General features: G+C 40.4%; 2 protein-coding genes across 2 annotated transcripts; both read right to left on the reverse strand.

Annotated features, from left to right (window-relative positions):
* Positions 1-10,005, reverse strand: trmt11 (tRNA methyltransferase 11 homolog; the record flags this gene model as incomplete). The annotated part of the gene is made up of 13 exons (XM_083917754.1): positions 1-234; positions 2,166-2,286; positions 5,736-5,870; positions 6,999-7,071; positions 7,245-7,409; positions 7,838-7,918; positions 8,034-8,190; positions 8,285-8,419; positions 8,528-8,620; positions 8,765-8,846; positions 9,016-9,089; positions 9,235-9,300; positions 9,928-10,005. 13 exons carry the CDS (start codon positions 10,003-10,005, stop codon positions 94-96), a joined length of 1,401 nt encoding a protein of 466 aa, XP_083773880.1. The 3' UTR covers positions 1-93.
* Positions 10,006-13,140: 3,135 nt separating this feature from the next.
* On the reverse strand, positions 13,141-18,444 carry hint3 (histidine triad nucleotide binding protein 3; the record flags this gene model as incomplete). The annotated part of the gene is made up of 5 exons (XM_083918308.1): positions 13,141-14,138; positions 16,660-16,786; positions 17,351-17,420; positions 17,639-17,756; positions 18,307-18,444. 5 exons carry the CDS (start codon positions 18,442-18,444, stop codon positions 14,091-14,093), a joined length of 501 nt encoding a protein of 166 aa, XP_083774434.1. The 3' UTR covers positions 13,141-14,090.
* Between the last annotated feature and the right edge of the window lie 412 nt (positions 18,445-18,856).

Here is an 18,856-nt window from a genome sequence, read left to right on the forward strand (position 1 = left end):
TGGGTCCACTGACAACCACAGCCGGATTCTTGTGTCTGGTTGTTTTCTGTATTCTATAGACACTCACACTTCATCTTGAGGTAATCCATTTGTTTACTCTCCATTGACAGCCGATTTGTTGTCTTCCTTAACACACCTCTTGTTTTGTCCACTGAAATACTTCTCTCTGAAGGCGTTGTGTCCCTGGTAGGCGCTGAATCGTAGATCTGATAGATGAGTCAGGCTGTCTAATTCCTGTTGTGAGACAAATGTAGATGTTATCATACTGATCCGCCCTACTAACAAAAAACACAGATAACTTCTTATAGCATTTAGCCATATTATACTTACATACATGTATTTATTTTTATTATTTTTCACCTGATACTTCTTGCAATCCAATTTATAAACCTGGATAGCTACCGGCCATGCTTTTCTACCCAAAAAGGAGCGTGTGTTCACACTAAAAAAAATGATAACACTATATTAATACAAAGGAAATGTGGATGTAAAGTTGACTCCCGCTACATGTCAAACAAGGTTTGATATACTTTTTTCCATATTTGCGTATAGGAACAGGACTGGGCTTGTGTATATCAACAATGTACATATGAAGTGTTATGAATCCCTTCAGTTAAACAATTTCTCTTGGCTGTGAGCTAGCTGCTGGTCAGCTGAGGGATGAAGGGGGGAAGAGAGATGCTGGGAAGACGAATAATGAGGTGAGTTGAGTTGGAGGTGATGTCTCCAACGCTGGGCCTGTAATTTGTCCGAAACACCTCGCTTTTGCTGGCTGTTGCTGCCAAGCAACCTGGAAACTGTTTCAATGACCACTCTGAGGGAAACAAGACTGACAACGTAACCAAGGATAAAGGGACATAACTACAAACAACTGAAAACAGTCGAGGTGTGGAGGGTTACGTACATTTAGTGTTAAATTGGGCAAACACATAATTTATGGCCACCTAACAAATTTTGTCACTCACACCTTAAAAATAAGAAAATATGAGGTTTCTGAGATGTTTTTCTGCACTAGTTTAACAGGAAACATTTAAAGCAATTAGCCTGGCCCCATTATTGTCAAAACACAAAACCAGTGTGGACACATGCACGTGTATTAAAGGCATAAAAACACATGTAGGTGTTCACACAAACACACCAAGCTGTGAACCCTGACGAATGAGAGCAGATAGATGTGGACCGAGGCCTACTTGAGAAGGAAAAACTCTGCGACCTGAGATAGATACCAATCAGATAAGACCAAACAGCTGTGTGTTTGCGTGTGTGTGTCATACAGGGCCCTTTATGGGAGCAATTTGGGGTTTTGAAGTGGAATGGATGTCAGATCCAAAGATGGATTGTTTTCCATACGATGTGTGATTAAACCATTTAGAGTTCCAGTATAAAAGAAATGATCCAATCACAGCCAGATGGTGAGGATTTACCCCAGACAGACACAGAGACACCATCGCTTCCACTGGGATGACACAGAAAAAAAAGACACATGCACATACGACACACATGTACATGACATACTTATGGGGTTACAAATAAAAACAATTCTATGAACTACACATAAAAAACATGAAAGAACAGGCATACACACACACATGCTCTCATTTTACAGAAAAACCCCCCATAAAAAAACAGTGAATTGAAGAAGTTGTGCATCCAATCAAAGGATGGAAGGAAACACGTTTTAAATCCTGTAAAAATAACTTGTTTTTCCTGCACATTAACCAAACAACAATGCTAGTATACATGTGTGCTACTGTATGTGCAGAATATTGACGAATCCTGTAGGAAGAAATACAGTTACGGAAATTAAAATGTAATGCAGAATTGCATTGCATTGCATAATTGTTTGTAAATAAAAAAATGGATTCATTCATTAAGCATGTATCTCCACACGTCCTCAAATCTTTTCATTCTCAAAAATAGCCAACCATTTTTTCTATTATTCCTTTTGACAATCAGGTCAGAAAATAGTAGTTTAGAAGTTTACTAACATGTTTGAAGAAGAGCAACACATTCTTACATGGAAAAAGGGAATGTTTGGCATTCTTTCGTAAAAAAAAAAAAAAAAGTATCTGTTGTCCAATTAACTGTCTATTGATTGACTAAGCAATAAATTGAATATTTCTTTCAGCTTGAATGCAAACACATTCAAAAGCATGTGCACACACCTCAGGCTTCTTGATCTTCTCCATGGTGATCAGGCGTCGTGAGGTGTGGCTGGAGAGAATCTGCTCACAGTTACTGATGAGCTGGAGACATGGGTGAAGAGGTACCATCTCCTCACAGTACCTGAAAAGGGGACACACTCAGTTATACGTCAGTCTCCAAAAGGTAAGGAGCAGAAGGACAGAAAAGCAGAGGCAGAGCAGTTTCAATTACAGCTAAAGAGCTAAATGAGAGGAATGTTTGAGGCCCTTGTGAAAACAATGCACTTCCTATTTGGTCTGAGGGCCATAAAAAGGACACAGACAGAGACTAATCCTGTTAAAATTACTACCCAAATTTTGCCAACTCTCTTTGCCAACCATTCCAATGTCTTTTCTTTTTCACTCCATGTGTTTTTCTGGTTTTGGTCTTTCACCAATCAAATCACTAAACATTCGACCAGCGCAGTGTAACCACAACCAGCAAAGGTAGCTCATTTTGTGATGAAGGTGGAAAAACTGACTCTGACCTGACAGGTCGACTGCTGGCTCTGTCATCACCAGTCAGACAAGGTTAGGGCCTATTAACAGCGGATGATGTATGTGTTTGCATATTTCTGTCAGTAGCACTTTCTCCTAACTGCCATCACAGTAGCAACAGTCCCGAGTCAAGGCCAAATTTGCACGTCACTGTTTGTCTGTCCTGTTGCCATAGCCACGCGTGGGCCTCTGCGGTGACGGGATGTTTGGTCGTCAGGGTGACCAACGGTGATGCAGCCAGGTGATAATTCACTCCTGCCAATCAGGAGTCATTAGCGGAGAGCCCGACCTGTTGAGCTAGTGTTAACATCCGGGCAGAGACAGGGGCTGTTTTTCACCTTCAGAGATTCTTTTTCCGTTCGGGTCTTTGACGTTGTAACAAACGCACGACATGCTACTGCTCACAGGCTTTATTTGTGTCAGATTCATTTCAACTAAAATTTTTTTCCCTTTTTGCCACAAGGATGCTTTTGATTGGTAATTCTCTTTGACCTGCCTCACCACTGTTGTTATTTTTTACAGGTTTTAGTGTTATAGTGTTAGAATAAGCTAAACAGGACACAAAATGATCTAACGTAAACTGCATTTACATAAAACATGATTTAAAAAACATCAAATACATTTTCAAGTAGTAGAGTTTGCCAAGTGGACAGTAGTAGAAGAGCCAGCGTCATGAAATGAGAGATTTGACAAAATGTCCAGAAACTAACACTGAAGTAAAAAATGATGACCTGAAAATGAAAACATGGCAAATTTTAAGTCATTCACACATATCCCCTTACTCCTAACAATGCAGCCACTTTATTTCTTCTCTTCACTTGTTTATGTTGTAATTAGGTCACTTTATGGCTGTGGTGACTGATATTCCATCATCTGTCTTGATACTTTTTCCTCATTTATTTTTTAAGAGGAGAAAGGAAAGAGAGTTTAAGAGGTCTGACCTGGTCTAGACGCCATCTTTTGCTGACAGAACTTTGTGTCACCTGTCATCACACACACACACACAGCCTCCCCATTCTCATGAAGCAGGCAGACACACACAATCCCCACTGTTTCTAACACAGCCCTGGATGCAGATACACACATATGTGGGGGTGACAGAAACACGATATCTCCCCCACAGAGCCCCAGATTAGACCCAGGAGACAGGCTGCGTCTGGGCTTAAACACACACACATCCAAAACACACATGTGATTGCACACACACACACGCACGCACGCACGCACGCACGCACGCACACACCGCACACACCGCACACACGCAGGTCAGACTGCGGAGACAGATAGTTCACACATCTGATTTGCCTGACCTCAGACGTTTATTTTGGCACGGCGCTCTGACAGGCACAGAGTCAAGCAGCGGTAGATGAGTAGCAAAGACAAATGTGCGAACATGACGACACACATGTATGCATGGGCTCATACACAAGACCACACACACTCATGCATATGTACGGACGCATACACACGCAGACAAATGCACAGGCACATGAGAAAAGATCAGCAAGGTGTGTGTACATGTACTTGTTCTTTCTCTCACACACATTCACACATACCAAAAACCAGAGGATGCCTGATGATCTCACCTCCTGCCCGGTCTTATAATCAGTGACCAGAGGGAGTTTCAGCCCTGGGGGGTTCCGCCTCCCCAAACGTCCGTTGCTGCCTCTTTCTGTTGTGGTTCATACCTTTACAGCCAAACACCTGCACTTCGAGTCAGCACTGCACTTTCTGCCAGTGCACAGGACGTTTAACAATAAACAGCTTTGTTTGAGCCAACGTCTAAAAAGGAGCTGTCAGTGGTGGTTTACGTTGCCATACAGCTGTTAGGGCAGGAAAACCTTAACACACCTGTATACTACTCTGTATCAACACCGTCATTCACACAGGTGCTTACACACACTGACTGCGATTTTATAGGAATGGGAAAGGAAGAGTAGCCTACTACACAGAAAGGCTGGAAGGGAGAAACGCCAGTTGACTGGACCTCAACAGAGGTACATACACACTCTTGGGTTTTAGATGCACTAAGCAGCTCGTTACCTCATTTGACATTAGTCAACTGATTAATAAACAGACATTCACTACTGCCTGTGTTGCATTTACCTATCACATACATTCAGAATAAGGGGTGTGGCGAGATGACACGCGATACTGAGTCCACGAGACGTGACGATATTTTAACACTATTTTAAAATGTAAGTATTTTCTTTACAGGGGGGTTGATTTTAGCATAGAGCTGTGGGGGTGCTGCAGGTGTCTTTGCATAGTACTTGTTTTAGCGGTAAAGTGAATAAAAGTAAAGTATAGCCCCCCCCCCCCAACCCAGGCCCCTGCCGAATGAACAGATACAGAATGCCTCACTCACTGCGGTGGGCGGAGACACAAGTCAATGAATCAGTTAAACACTGTGGATTTCTTCCTATAGAGCTGGCATGAAAACTATCTTGGTTTAGTAATTTTTTTGCTGTCACTCAGCTCAGGAGCTCGTCACATACAGAGGCTTCGGGTCTGTCAGGTCACGACACTGACTAGCTCTGGGAGCTCACATGTTACATGTTTGTATTACGGTGCTGACAGTACTATCTTCTTACCCGGCTTACATGTTGTTCCTGTCTTATCTGTCACTCTTTTGCTGTTTAACCACTTACATATTGATATGGAGAGACATCTGGTAGCACATGTGCGACTAGACAAAAAATTCAGTCGCACACTCAAATTTTAGACGCAAAATGTGACCATGTGGTCGCAGTCTGGAGCCCTGTGAAATGTAATTATGTTTATAGAAATAACAATCCTTTTTTGCTTCACATTGTTTGGCTATTTGGGGGATTAATTAGGCCAACAATAGATTTAAATGTTGTAGGTTGTGCCCATGATGAGACTGTATTGTGCAGTTCTGGTTTATGGTTTCAGCCTGCCCCCTATTGATACAAATTATTATCTGGAGAAAAGCACAGGCAAGAGGAGTCCCCAATATAAGCTTATGAAAGCTAAGTACACTTCACTGATATACTATCAGATAATTACACCATATAATAAGTATGTACTCACTCTGGTCTGTAGACAGGCAGCCAATAGACGAGCCTCCCGCCCAAGACCAGGTGATGGGCGGAGAAGTTCAACAGATCTGTGAAGATGTCACTCAGGTGGTACGCCTGTGAGACAGGGACGTGAGACTCTAAATAGCTGGGCAGAAGAATCAAATTAACACAAACAGGTTTAGACCAGAGCACAATGAATCGTTTTCTTTATCGTCATCAATATTAAACTTGTGCAATAAACACGTCCCAAAAGACTGCCACACATTGTGAAAGACACTCTTTCGATTTAGCTGAAAGAGAGTATCAGTAGGAAATTGCACATTAAAATGTAACTGTCACTCTTTTTTAATAGTGTCTTCAGTTCAGTTCCAGAGCTGATAGAAATGCACTTCTAGAACAGGAGCCATGAAGAGCCAAGAGTCGGCAGGTTTTCATTCAATCCAAAGGCTCCACATGGGTGAGAAGGAGAAAATCAGATAGCACAATATTTTTGTATCAAATACCTCAATGTTGATATTGCTCGAGATTCCGTATTGAGATTTTTCTGATGAATAATCATCCGTAATGTGGATAAGATGACTAAGTGGGTAAAGGCAAAATATACAACAGCTGGAACCATCTGGTAAATTCAGATTGCTACATCCCTTTACTGTAATACAGCCTTTAAAATCAAGAGAACACATGTGTAATATTACAATAACCCAAGTCAAAGACAATATCTAGTCTCATACTATGAAATAGATATAACAGGGCTGTCACAATTTAAATTCTAAATCAAAAACAGATCAAAATGAGCTTTACATTTTAATTATATACATTAAAAGCAGGATCCGTGATTTTAAAAATGTATTCAAATCTGACCATATGGCCTGGTGTGGTAAAATAAATATGGCAGTAATAACACACTTGATAACATGTTATTTTGTTAAAATAAATATATTATAGTAAATTGCAAATTTAATTGAATCATGACTTTAAAATCTAAATCAATTCCTATTGTATTGTTTAAGAATGAGGTTTTAAAATGTGCTCTATAAATAACATTTGAGTTGAGTTGGAAGAGAAAACAAATCGTTTATTTGGAAAGTTGTTGCCCAGCCCTTGCTCCACCTGATCACATAAGTTTGAGGGGAAGAACTCATCAGTGAAATAACCTGCTGACGTAACTGGTTTGAATGAAAACCTGCAGGCTGTCCAGGCAAGCCCTGCAGTAGTTAGTCGCCAATATGAAATGCCTCTGGATAACTTGTCACAGAGTATCAGGTGGACTTACATGCCGTCAGGGGGTTTAGTACCGTCTTTGTGGGAGCCTGTTCTCCTTGTGGACTCACGGATACCGTACGGAGCTGATGTAAGAACAGACCACATGGGAATCACACAATGATTATGAGAGGAACAAACAGATGTAGCTGGAGCACATGCTTGCTGCAATACTGCTTCAGTGAAACATCTTAAAAAGAGAACTGCAGGAATGACAACACATGTATGAGAAGTTTTCGTGCCCAAAGTGTACACCTACGATCAGTAATGATGGCATCAAACAGAGCAGCCTCCCTCCACACATGCTTGGATGCATCAGACACCATCACATCTATGTACATCTCCTCTGTTCCATACTGCCGCAGGTTGGCTCGAATATTCTCATCAGGTCCTCGCCACTTTTGGTCTTTACGGCTAGACCGACCTGAAACACAAAGGCACTTTTAGGAAATTTGGACAGCATAGGTAAAAATCGAGCAGTCAGAGGATGGTCCTGCTGCTGCTGGTTCTGAACACGGACCTGACCTGAAGCAATGTTCGCAAGCTTGAGTTAAAATAATAACTGGATTTTTGAAGGAGATGGCGATGTTTGAGGGGAAAGTTTCCCTGATTTTGCACCAATAGGACTCAGAAGGATGCTTTCTTAAACAAATAACTTTTGTAAAGAAAAGTCCACATTATTTTACATACAATGTATTAAATTCAGGGTATAAAGCATAAAGGCGTATATTGGAAAACATATACGTTGGTGCTGATACTTCTGTGAGGGGTCAATACCAATATATTGGTCTGGCTCTGGATAAAATAAAGTCACAATATAAGATAATCGACTAGCGTTGATGGGAAACTTACCTCTGCCATGAATTGTGTTGTAATCGATATCTGTTCCACAGACGTAGGCTCTGAAATGAGAACAAGCTACCAACAGGCTCCCTAAAACAGAACAAGAGGCAAAGAACTCAAACAATTAACTGACAAAGATTTCCCAAAGTGTGTGACTGTTTATAGCTGTGTATGTGAGGGAGAGTCAGCGACAGGATTATCTTACCTGTGCCAACAAACGGGTCAAAGACGAGGTCATTTTCACTGACTTTAGCGTGGTTGGCCATAATGAATGAGAGCCCGGCATCCATACTGGTGTTCCCTATGAAGTGTCTGTTCTTCACGCTGTGGGAGCGAATCAGTTCCCGCTGTCCGTCCGCTATCTGGCGCAGGGGTGTATAAAGATGAAAAGTGTTCAGTTGCATATCAACTCTTAATAGTCATGTTAATGTAAACAAACAGTCGAATGTATCTCACCCATCGGCCGAAATAGATGTAGTCTGGATGCTCAGGAATGTCGTTGGGGTCTGTGCCGTAATCTTCCAACAAACAGAAGATGTGCTGAGGGCTCTTCAGGCTCACGGTTCCCTCAAACGGAAGATACTCCATAGCCTGGTAAGACAACACAAATGACACATACAGGCATTCAATCACTCTTTAATGTTTTCACATGCTAATTCATTTATTAACACACATACACAGAGACATCTATATACTCACATCAATCCTTTTGATTCTGTCTGTAAACTCCAGAGTCTTGTTGAAAGTGTAGACATTGATTCTGTACGTTGAGTCTTTGAGCATGAATGGTGACTGTAGGGGAATGTGGAGGAAGTGCACAAACAAAAATGAAATATTAGCTTAGACTCTGTGTTTGAGTTTCATATGAAAGTGTTCCCTAAACTGCAGGGATTGGTCTGTCTAAAACAATAGGATATAAGCTGTAACATCACAAACCATCTTCTCTGATGGGCAGTTCAATAGGGATGTTCTGAGTTCACTGTGCGTCCTTCCGTGGCCCCACAGTTCAAACGCAGACCTGCAAGGATAATACAACATGAACTACAGCTTCATTCAGCCATTGTAATTACTGCCAAGGAACAAGGCACACATTGAGATGGACGGCAGTATGTGCAGCATGTTATGGCCATTCCATCTCTACAGGTGCAGGGCCATCACTTACCTCCCCACAAAGCTATAACACTTACTTTGCACAAACAGATCTGGCCATGATGCTGCGGACATCCTCCTCAGACAAACCATCCAGACACCAGAAAGGAGACTAGTGAGAAGAGGCAAGAAGAGGAGTGACCGGACAGAAACCTTCTGATGTGGCAGCTGTCAAATTATCAATCTTAAAGCCAATGACTGTATTGAAAACAGCTGGGAAAATAAAGATGTAGAACAGGTGCATTTGGCTTTCAAACCTTTTCTTTGAAGTTTCCACTTGGATGGAACAGTTTCCCTCTGAGCGCCAACAAGGCCTTAATCTCCTGCAAGTATGAGCAGATAAAACACAAAAACTCAAAAATGCATTACAGACTGAGCAGTACTACTCCTGACGCATGAATTGATCTTGATCATGTGTAAAAATCAGCGAGGAGGGGTGAATAAGATGTTACAGGAGCATAGTAACAGTAAACTGAAAAACAGGTCAAGTCATCACCAATACTGAAAATGATTCGCTGATGATTTGCTAGTCTATACTGTAATGTTATATATAATGTATGTCAACCTATCCAGGTGTGCCATCCCGCAAATCGGTCCTACTCCTGTAGTAATCTACAGAGTAATCTACAGTCTCTACAGAGGGGTAAGCATGTATTTATGCTGAGAAAGAGACCATTGCGAGCCCCCAGTTTATCACCAGGACGACGGAGGGAGGTCAAGAGGGGAATAGGTGTTAATGCGATTTTACATCATGTTTTAAAACGTCAAAAAAATTGTCACGTGAAAGCCCAAAGGCAATCATAGCGTTTTGACAGTTTGAATTAGCATGTAGCTACCGCGGGACACGGCGCGACGAAGACTCTGGTCTGACTAACGGTTCCTCTTTTCCCCACTTAAACATTCACAATAAGAGAGCCAGACAGAAACTGAGAGTAGTCTGTGAAGGTTACCGGCAACCTGAAGTCCAAATTATCTTGGGCAAGGTGCAATAGATACTGGAGGCATGGTCGACTCGCGGAGGTCGCCATGTTGTTTGTGGATTCAAAATATGTCCGACTTGAAACCGGACTGTGAAACAAAGTACCGCTTGGGGACTACCTGACCATACATGGAGAAGAATGAGGTCCGCTATTAGTTTCACATCATCCATTGTCTGAAACTCAAACGTGTAATGTGTTTTGCTTTTTATGTCTGTATTTCGTACGTGTCTAAAAGCAGAGAACCAGACAGGTCTATATAGTTAAAAGTGTGAGATGTTTAAAATAATTTGGTGACCTTGTCCAAATCTTACTAGTAGACCTAGTTGTCTATTTTGACCAAACTTTTTGTTGTCAATAATTCGCTCTTCCGCGTTTATGAATATGGATATACATACATATACATGTGTTTCAATAGTCTCAGGATAAACTCGTCACCTCTCAGGCTGTAATCTGCTTTACTTCAGCGGCACCTCGTCATCGCCACCCTCTCTGGTCGCTGATTGGCTGCTCAGATCTTCTCTGACAGGCCATTGGCCGAGCCAGATGTCCATCAGAGCGGTTTTGCCTTTGGACAGAAAAGCATCCACTGCACTCTTGCTACTGTCAGTCGCGCTGCGGTATTGTTAAATGAAACAGTTACAGTGTGAGCACATTTCTTTCCTGCACTTTGGCAACAATGAAACATCACTGCAGGGGAAGAGAGGATCGAGTCCGTGTGTCGCATGTAAGTACGTGTGATACATTAGTTTACTCCAACTGTCTGAGAGGTTGGCACATTACTTTGCAAGGCAAGGTGTTCACTTGTTGTTTTGATGAACTGATATTCATTTTGGTTAAATAATATTTAAACTGTTCTTTTTATGAATTGTTCAGTGGTCTCATTGTTCAGATCAGTTACCATAGATCCATGTACTGCACAGATCTATACCGCTGAACCAGAAAGACACACCAAAGACAAGACAAGAGATTTATCAGGGGAAACGAAGTTTAGCTTGGAATCCAGAGATTATTTAGATTTTAGGTAGTTGTTAAAGGGGTTGGATCGATTCAGTCATCAACCATCAAATGTCATCGATGCAAAGTAAAATACAGATTTTTTTTAATAAATATATATATATATATATATATATATATATATCATCTTTAAGGTGTGTCTTTATTTTTGAATATATTAATTCTCTTTATTGAAAACAAGTTTGTTTTTCATTTAAATATCAGTCTTAAAAAGTCAAATCCTGTTTTAGTTTTTTGTGAGTTAGTAAAAATGTAACTGTGTTAAATGGGCAGATGATATTGTGTTATATTGATCGCAGGCCCCTGAACAAATCAAATTGAAACAATAATGTGGCGGACTTTGTGCTATCAGCATATCGGATTGTCCAAACAAAAATATGATATTGTATTGTGCTAACACTTGATTTACACCCCTGGTTGTTAAATAATAAAGCAATGAAAGCACAGAAGGGCTATTATTAATTAAGTTCAACATTGCATTCCTGTGTGTAGAAATTACCAATTAAAGTTATCTAATCATCTCCTTAACAGAGACAGTGATGGGGACGAATAGCCGGAGCACCACCACCCTGGAAACTGAAGATGACATCCCACATCGAGCTCAGTTTAACGATGACACTGCAGTGTGCATCGTTTCTGTAAAAGGCTTAAAGGAGAACTGGCAGAAGTGGTCCAATGAGCACCGGGAAAACCAGAAGCACAACCCCTTCAGTCACGACACTAGGCCCAGTGTGGTGGTTCCACAGAGGGGCCAGGACGACTACGGGAGACCCCTGCAAGGGTCCATGACGGAGCAGCGGGGGAAGGATGCGCACACACACATAAGCAAAGAGGTTGAGGAGCTGTGTGAGGTGATACGGATCATTGGAGAGCGTAGAGACAAAGGTGGAGATGGAAGCAGCAGAGATGGGAAAATAATCACTGTGGAATTTGGGAAACTGTTTGAGCATTACGTGACCATCTCTAATAAATTAGTCGGGATTCTTCTACGAGCGAGGAAACAGAAGCTTGTTGACTTTGAGGGGGAGATGCTGTGGCAGGGAAAGGATGACCATGCAGTTATCACTCTGTTGCAGTAATCAGACACTTTGGTTAGTGTTCATGCCTTGATTCCTTGTGACGTGCAGTACACGCAGTGGCAAGAACAAAGCTACTTCAGGCAGCACTCACTTTATTGTAATCAGATAGCACGGGATTGCACTAATTTTACCTCAGTCAGGTAATGGCACTCCTATAAAGTAAAAATAGCTCTTTTTCTTGCTTCCACAATTAAAAACATGTGTCTGATAATTCCCCCCGAGGAGTGTAAATCACTAATGCGTTTTCTCCTCATGCTAGGGACAAGGGACCACAATCACAACCTAAAACTTAAACACAAATAAAGAAAAACATTGGTGACATGATGAAACTTATATATATGACAGATATAATGTATATACACTGTATATATAGTATAAATACACTGTATATTTGTTTACGGGGTTTTCAACGTGTTTCCGAGGGTAACTGAGTTTAAAAATAATCATCTAAATCATGATTTACATGATTTTATATACTAGATTTTCATTAGCTGAACAAATCCCTTTCACTAGATTTCCTTCCCAAGCTTTATAATGTGGGGGTAGTGGATGATGAGTGAGCAGCTGAAATGAAGTCAGAGGGGTTAATGAGTCTGAATCAAAGCCAAAGAGAACACGAGGCTGCCTGTGACAGACAATATGGTGCTATAGGATGAACTTGATCCGACTTGGCGTGGGTGCTTCAGAGCATGTATTTATTACAAGTGTGCTTTGTAATTTAGGTAACGTTGTTACAGTCAGAAACCTTCTATATCTGCCCCACACTGAAATAGATGTACAATAGAGTACAAATGCTGCTAACAAAATGAGAATTACACAGTATACTATGCACTGGCCGATGCATGCCATAATATCTGTTGCTGTTAAAGTGATGGCCATGCAAATTAAAGAACGTTTTATTTAGGCAGTAGTAGATTCATCAATTAGCAAGTACTGCTTATTGTATTATAATAAAAGAAGAAAAGTACAATTGCCCTCTCTGTTATCGTGTCACTGTCCTCTGTGAAGTGTAAGCAGTGACTGCTGTAGCTGAACTAATGACTGGAAGAGGACTCACTACAGGAACACACTGAGAAGCAGCAATGTTTTATTTATTCTGAGTTAAATTCATTCTTAAAGTGCATACACTTTCATACAGTACATACAGTGTGGGTTTTCTTCTTTACATTCCTTAGTATACAGTAAAATCATATTAGCATATTCACCTCATGCACCAACCAGTTAGTTTATAGTATATATTTTAACACAATCCAAAAACATTACATCAAATCATGTATGAACAAATACCTCATTTTAAGTCAGTTCTTGTTGAGATCATTATGAATACTTTAAAATGTCAGAGGATCACTTAGCTGCTTCCACTGTAAAGGGGCCTTAAACTGTAAATAGTTCATGAAGATGTCACAATCTACTTTAACCCATGTCAGCTTGGCCACAAAATGCCCGTCAGCAAACGGATAACTTGGCATAGCTGAGGATATCACACAGCTGTCCAACATGTTATATGTCAACAATATATGAATCACACAAATTCATTTTGCCTATTTGTACTTGTACTTTTTCTCAGTCACACATGCATAACCTCATACTGTATTTCCAAAGCATTAAGCATGTCAGGGGCAAAACAGCTGGTTAATTATAAGAGCTATCTACGCTTCCATTCAAAGAGAAAAATGCCGGCAGTGTTTTCTTTTGTGATTAACAGATGATTGGTCCTTAGAGTAAATGCATTTTTTATTACAGCGGATTGATGGAGATCTAATGAACTTCTTCTGTAAACAACATTTTTAAAACCATTTGTGTGGCATGTCTCAAGCAGCCAGAAACAAGATTTGGCTTCATTCAAGCCTTCATTTGGCTTCCAATCTGAAAAGTGGCCTTTTGTTACAAATATTCCAGTTTAAAATATTGTCATTAGCTCTGACGAAAAGAAAGCAACTTAATGTGAGCGTGTATCATCCAACATGACATCTGCAAGAAGGTGGATGTTTCACTCACATCAAAGTCAAGTACTTGCTGAACTGGATCCAAAGTCAGTGATCAGTTGGTCTCTCCTTTAGAGCTGAGAAACTCAATCAGCTGGTCTGCCTGTAAACCATTAACACATGTGGACACAACTGGATTACAGGGAGCTTGACCTTAAAATGAAACTTGCATTTACTAAGGTATGGTGGCAAAGGGTTGTCACTAAAACAATTACTGAACTAAATATGACATCTGTGAGTTGACTATACAGATCTACAGCACACTGTCCTCCAGTCAGTTACAGCTACAATATCCAACTTTAGACTGTAAGTCCCTTATGTAACAGGGGGTAGAGCCTGGCTTTCATTTTAAATGAAGTGTAAGCCAAAATATCACCACTATATTTTTTATACACATTCGTGAATATTTTTGAATTTTGTGCAGAGATACTTCACCCCCCCCCCCGCCCGTAATTTGAGATTGAGAAAAATACTCTAAAATGATCAAAATTTTAGAGTCTAAAATCTAAAAAGAGTAAAAGAAATGGGACTTGTCATTTATGAAATAGTAGGTCACAGTCCTTACACATTTAAACCATGGTGCCTGCAGTTTATGAAGAAAAAGAATTCTCACGTGGTAAGATGACAGTAAGGTTGGGCCATTATTATTTTATTTAGCTAATTTAACTGTTTGTCTCGCAAGAAGGAGCCGCCGCTGTGTGCCCACGAACAACTGCTCAGAGAGCGGGGAGAAATATCGCTTAGAGCCTGCATGTTTTCATGTTTGTTTTGCAAACCAGAGTTGGTGATTGTTGGAACAGTGGAAAGACTCACTAAGATGGTTTTGGTGAGTTTAAATTTGTTTATGTCCAATTGTTTGTATTTTTCAGATGATCCGTGAGGTAAAATTACAGTTTTTGTCAAAGGAGTCTGGTGACTTTGAGTAGATCATATGACAACAATCTTATCCTCTGAATTAAGTTTTGTATCGACCAAAGCAGAGTTGGTATTTGTTGGAACAGTGGAAAGACTCACTAAGATGGTTATGGTGAGTATTATTTTGTGTCTGTGTTTAAATTAAGTGTGTTTCCCGATGAGTTAACATGCCAATGAAGTTAACGTCTTCTGTGAAAAAGAGAAACTTGAATTCAGAAGGCGTACAGTTGTAGGTTTCTGTTTACAGTTTTTTCGACTGCTTAACGACAGGGGGCACAACTGGAGCCACACGTGCAAAACTCCAACCACAGTCTGCGTAGCAGCTGTTCATTTGTTTTTCTTTGCTTGAACACAGTTTTTTAAAAGTCTACACACTTATCCCATGGCTTTAACCACAACCTGCACAATATTTTCTGGATTTACAGCAGTTTGCTCAAAAGCTAACACACTGCTGTCGAAAGTGTTAACTACACCTACAGTACACATTCTACACACACACATATATATATATATATATATATTTGTTTTTTTTGTAAATGGACCAAGGAAGTCAGGTTGGTGGAGGGAGTGAATGTGTAGAGGAAGACCTAGAAGAAGACAAAAAGCTGTCATTTCTGATTAACTAAGGCCTATACTAACTCAGTGTGTTTACATCAGTAGCCGGAAAATGGTCTTTCCCTGGTTAAGGGAATTATCAGATTATTGAAGTTCCCCACGTTTACATGAGGTTGAATGGGAAAATGACAGGAGTAACTCGACCTCCGGTACAGTAGGTGGCGCAATTCTTTGTTACTTCGTACCTTTAGTTTGTAAATTTCAGTACTTATGTTAATTACTTAAGGACGAAATAAAAAAATATATCTATTGAAGCAAACTGCTGATTTTCATTCCTTGTTTATCTAAAATATCTAGAATTTCACTCTTTTCTCTAAAGAAAATATTGATTTGTGTGAAGTCAGTGAAATGATTCAAACTGTAATTATTAAACGTTTTTAATTTCTGTAATGGTGTTCGATGGTAGTGTTTTCACTCTCAGTGTGTCTTAAGGAGGATCGTTCAAAGTGTTTTGCTGCACTGAGCCTGGTTTGAGACAGTGAAGAATTGTGTTGTTTGGAGTAAGTTTTGCAGGTGATGTAAACTGTTTCGCTCAGGTGACTGTTTGTGATGAAGAGTTCTGCACGTAGCTTCAGCTGGGACTACTGTAAGGAGGAATATAAGTTTGTGACTATTTTGTTTATTTATTAGCATAGCCAACTCACCAGAACGCATCTCCCAGCTGACAGGGTGGGGTGGGGCAAATACAGTATATTGGCAAATGCCAGTTGCTGGGCTGACAGTGGTCGGTTGGAAAATTTTAATTTATCACTAATCCCTAAATAGGTATTACATTTTCTTGCGAGAGTCATCCCAAAGGGATCAATAAAGAGCAATCTAAGTATAAGATGGCAGTAAGCTTATTTTGCTTAAATGTAGCCTGACAGAGTGGATGCTGTATGTGTCTTTGTCTTTGTTGTTGTTTCTTGTTTCTATGTGACTGAGGCTGCAAACTGAATTGCGCTGTAGGGATAAATAAAGTTGTTTGAATTGAATTGAATTGATGTTGCAAACATTTGAGATAGAGAAGTCATTATTTTATCTTTACTAATCTTCAAATTATATACAATAGCATGGAACTGGAGCACAGAACAAATAATGAGGAGAGGGCTTACGGTGATAAACCAATAGGAGTTGAGTCTGTAGAAGAGGCGGGACATGAAGCTCATTTGACTGGCAGGTGCCAGGACATGAAGGTGTAGGTGTGTGACAGAACAGAAAGGGGGCCAGTGGAAACCGAACCTGCAGACAAGGGAAAGGGCTTTAGCGCACACAGGATCACTGGTTTAAGATATGACAAGTTTACTCAAATTAAGTGTCACTTGCTCAATTGTTACAACCAGAAAGCAACAGTAGTCATTGATAACTGTGCAGTACTGCAAATTATGAATTACACTGTCCATTAGATTAAGACCTACTGTTCCCTAGGTGAATACAGTTCATACTTGACACTGTTACACTGATACTGTGATTGTGTTCACTGGTAAGTATAATGTTTATGAGGATTGTTCACTTGCTTTTCTGTCTAAATAGGCATACTGTTGATTACTTGTATTGATTATTATCAAAGGGTCAAAGGGTATCAATTCACCTTGAAATAATGTGTCGGTCACTATCTGTTAACGCACAAACTTAACTGCACCTTGAGTAGACGTTTATGTCATCAAGCAACAAAAGCTGCTTCGCCGAAAATGTCTGGAGATGTTCCCTTTGTAGTAGTCACATAGTAGCATTTGCATTAGTGAGCCACTATTAACTAATGGGAAGAGCTTTGAACTACAACACTCACCACTGAATGTAGCTCACCTGACATCACTGAGGTCTGTTACGTTGTTTTTCTGGAGGATCTCCTTCCCTGTCTCGACCATCCGCTTCACTGTGAGTATGACAACAAAACCACATATCATAACAAAAACGGATACAATTTTCCATTAAAAAATAAGGCAACTAGCTTTTATATTATTCACTTTCAGAATAGTTGACACAGAATACAAGTTCCAGTCCACAGGATGAGTTAGCAATGAGTTGTTAATGAAATTAAAGGCAGGCTGTATTTTGCTGTGTCAGTGAGGATTAGTGTAGTTTAAACCTTACCCAAAGGCACATGTTCCTTACTGAGGGATTTACAGTTCCCTACATGTTGGACAGGGACGACTAGGTAATGGTGGGGAGCTCCAGGTTTGATGTCTCTGAAACATGAGATCTCTTCATCCTGCAGGAAAATGAGCAAGTCAGCAAATAGAAACGAATACATCAGGGTGCAGACTGGAAGGGGAGAAGTTTACGGAACCTACACTATTTTAACTGACACGTTAGTTACCTTTTGTTAATGAAAACCCATTTTTTGTCACTTAACTGCATGTTTCTTTCAGCTTGTTGTCATCTCTTCTACAGCTTTTGTTGAGTGAGTGAGAGTGTGTTTCAGGGGATCCCGTCAAATGAATTTATTTAGGGTTCTTGGTGTGAAAACGTTTGGCAATTATGAGCTAACCTCACGTAAAACAGGACACAGGATATAACAGTTAGCTTAGGTAACACAATAGACCAAAATACAACTATAACACGAAATAACAACTGGTACTAGAATTACTGTATTTTTTTTTTTTACATAGTATCAACGAAAATGAGACATGAAATTAAGCCACATCTTCATAAAGCCACTGTTTGTTTTTACGCTGCTTCAACGCACACACTTACAAAGCAGCATGCTAAAGCTAACTAGCTTGGCACTCAATATCACTTAATCATTGTAATATTCTCACACAGTGAAGAAGCTCTGTGCCCATTTCATTGTTTACGATCTTGCAGAAAATACACTTCTTCTCATATCCTCCAGCTGGCAAGCTGCTGGGTTTGGAAACCTCCGCCTGGGCAGGGTGTGCAGCCTCGACTCCTGCCATCGTTGAACCAGGGTTGATGTTGCACAAATGAACTGTCAACCGTCAGACCTGCACAGTCGATCCCAGAGGTCATCGAGCTCACAAGGGGAAACCGAAAGATTATCGAACTAGATTGAGTCGATTCGACCATGACCTAGCCTAGACTACCACCAGAGAGCGATGATGTCCAACATATTGTAACGTCCCTCAATTATCAAGTTTGATGCGCTTTATTTTCTAACTGAACACGGCTACTGTGGGCCGCAGCCGACGCCAACAAAGAACAACTTCTAACCGTCGTTTTTACTCCTCTTTCCAACTACAGGCTTCCAGCCTCTCTAAAAAACAGCATGTAACTTCACTGTCCTGTGGGACATCTCAGTGATTCACTCAAACAAAAACTTTCTAACATTAAAATCAACAGTCACCAGAA

The sequence above is a fragment of the Echiichthys vipera genome (genome assembly GCF_963691815.1).
Source record: "Echiichthys vipera genome assembly, chromosome: 8".
Taxonomy (NCBI): domain Eukaryota; kingdom Metazoa; phylum Chordata; class Actinopteri; order Perciformes; family Trachinidae; genus Echiichthys; species Echiichthys vipera.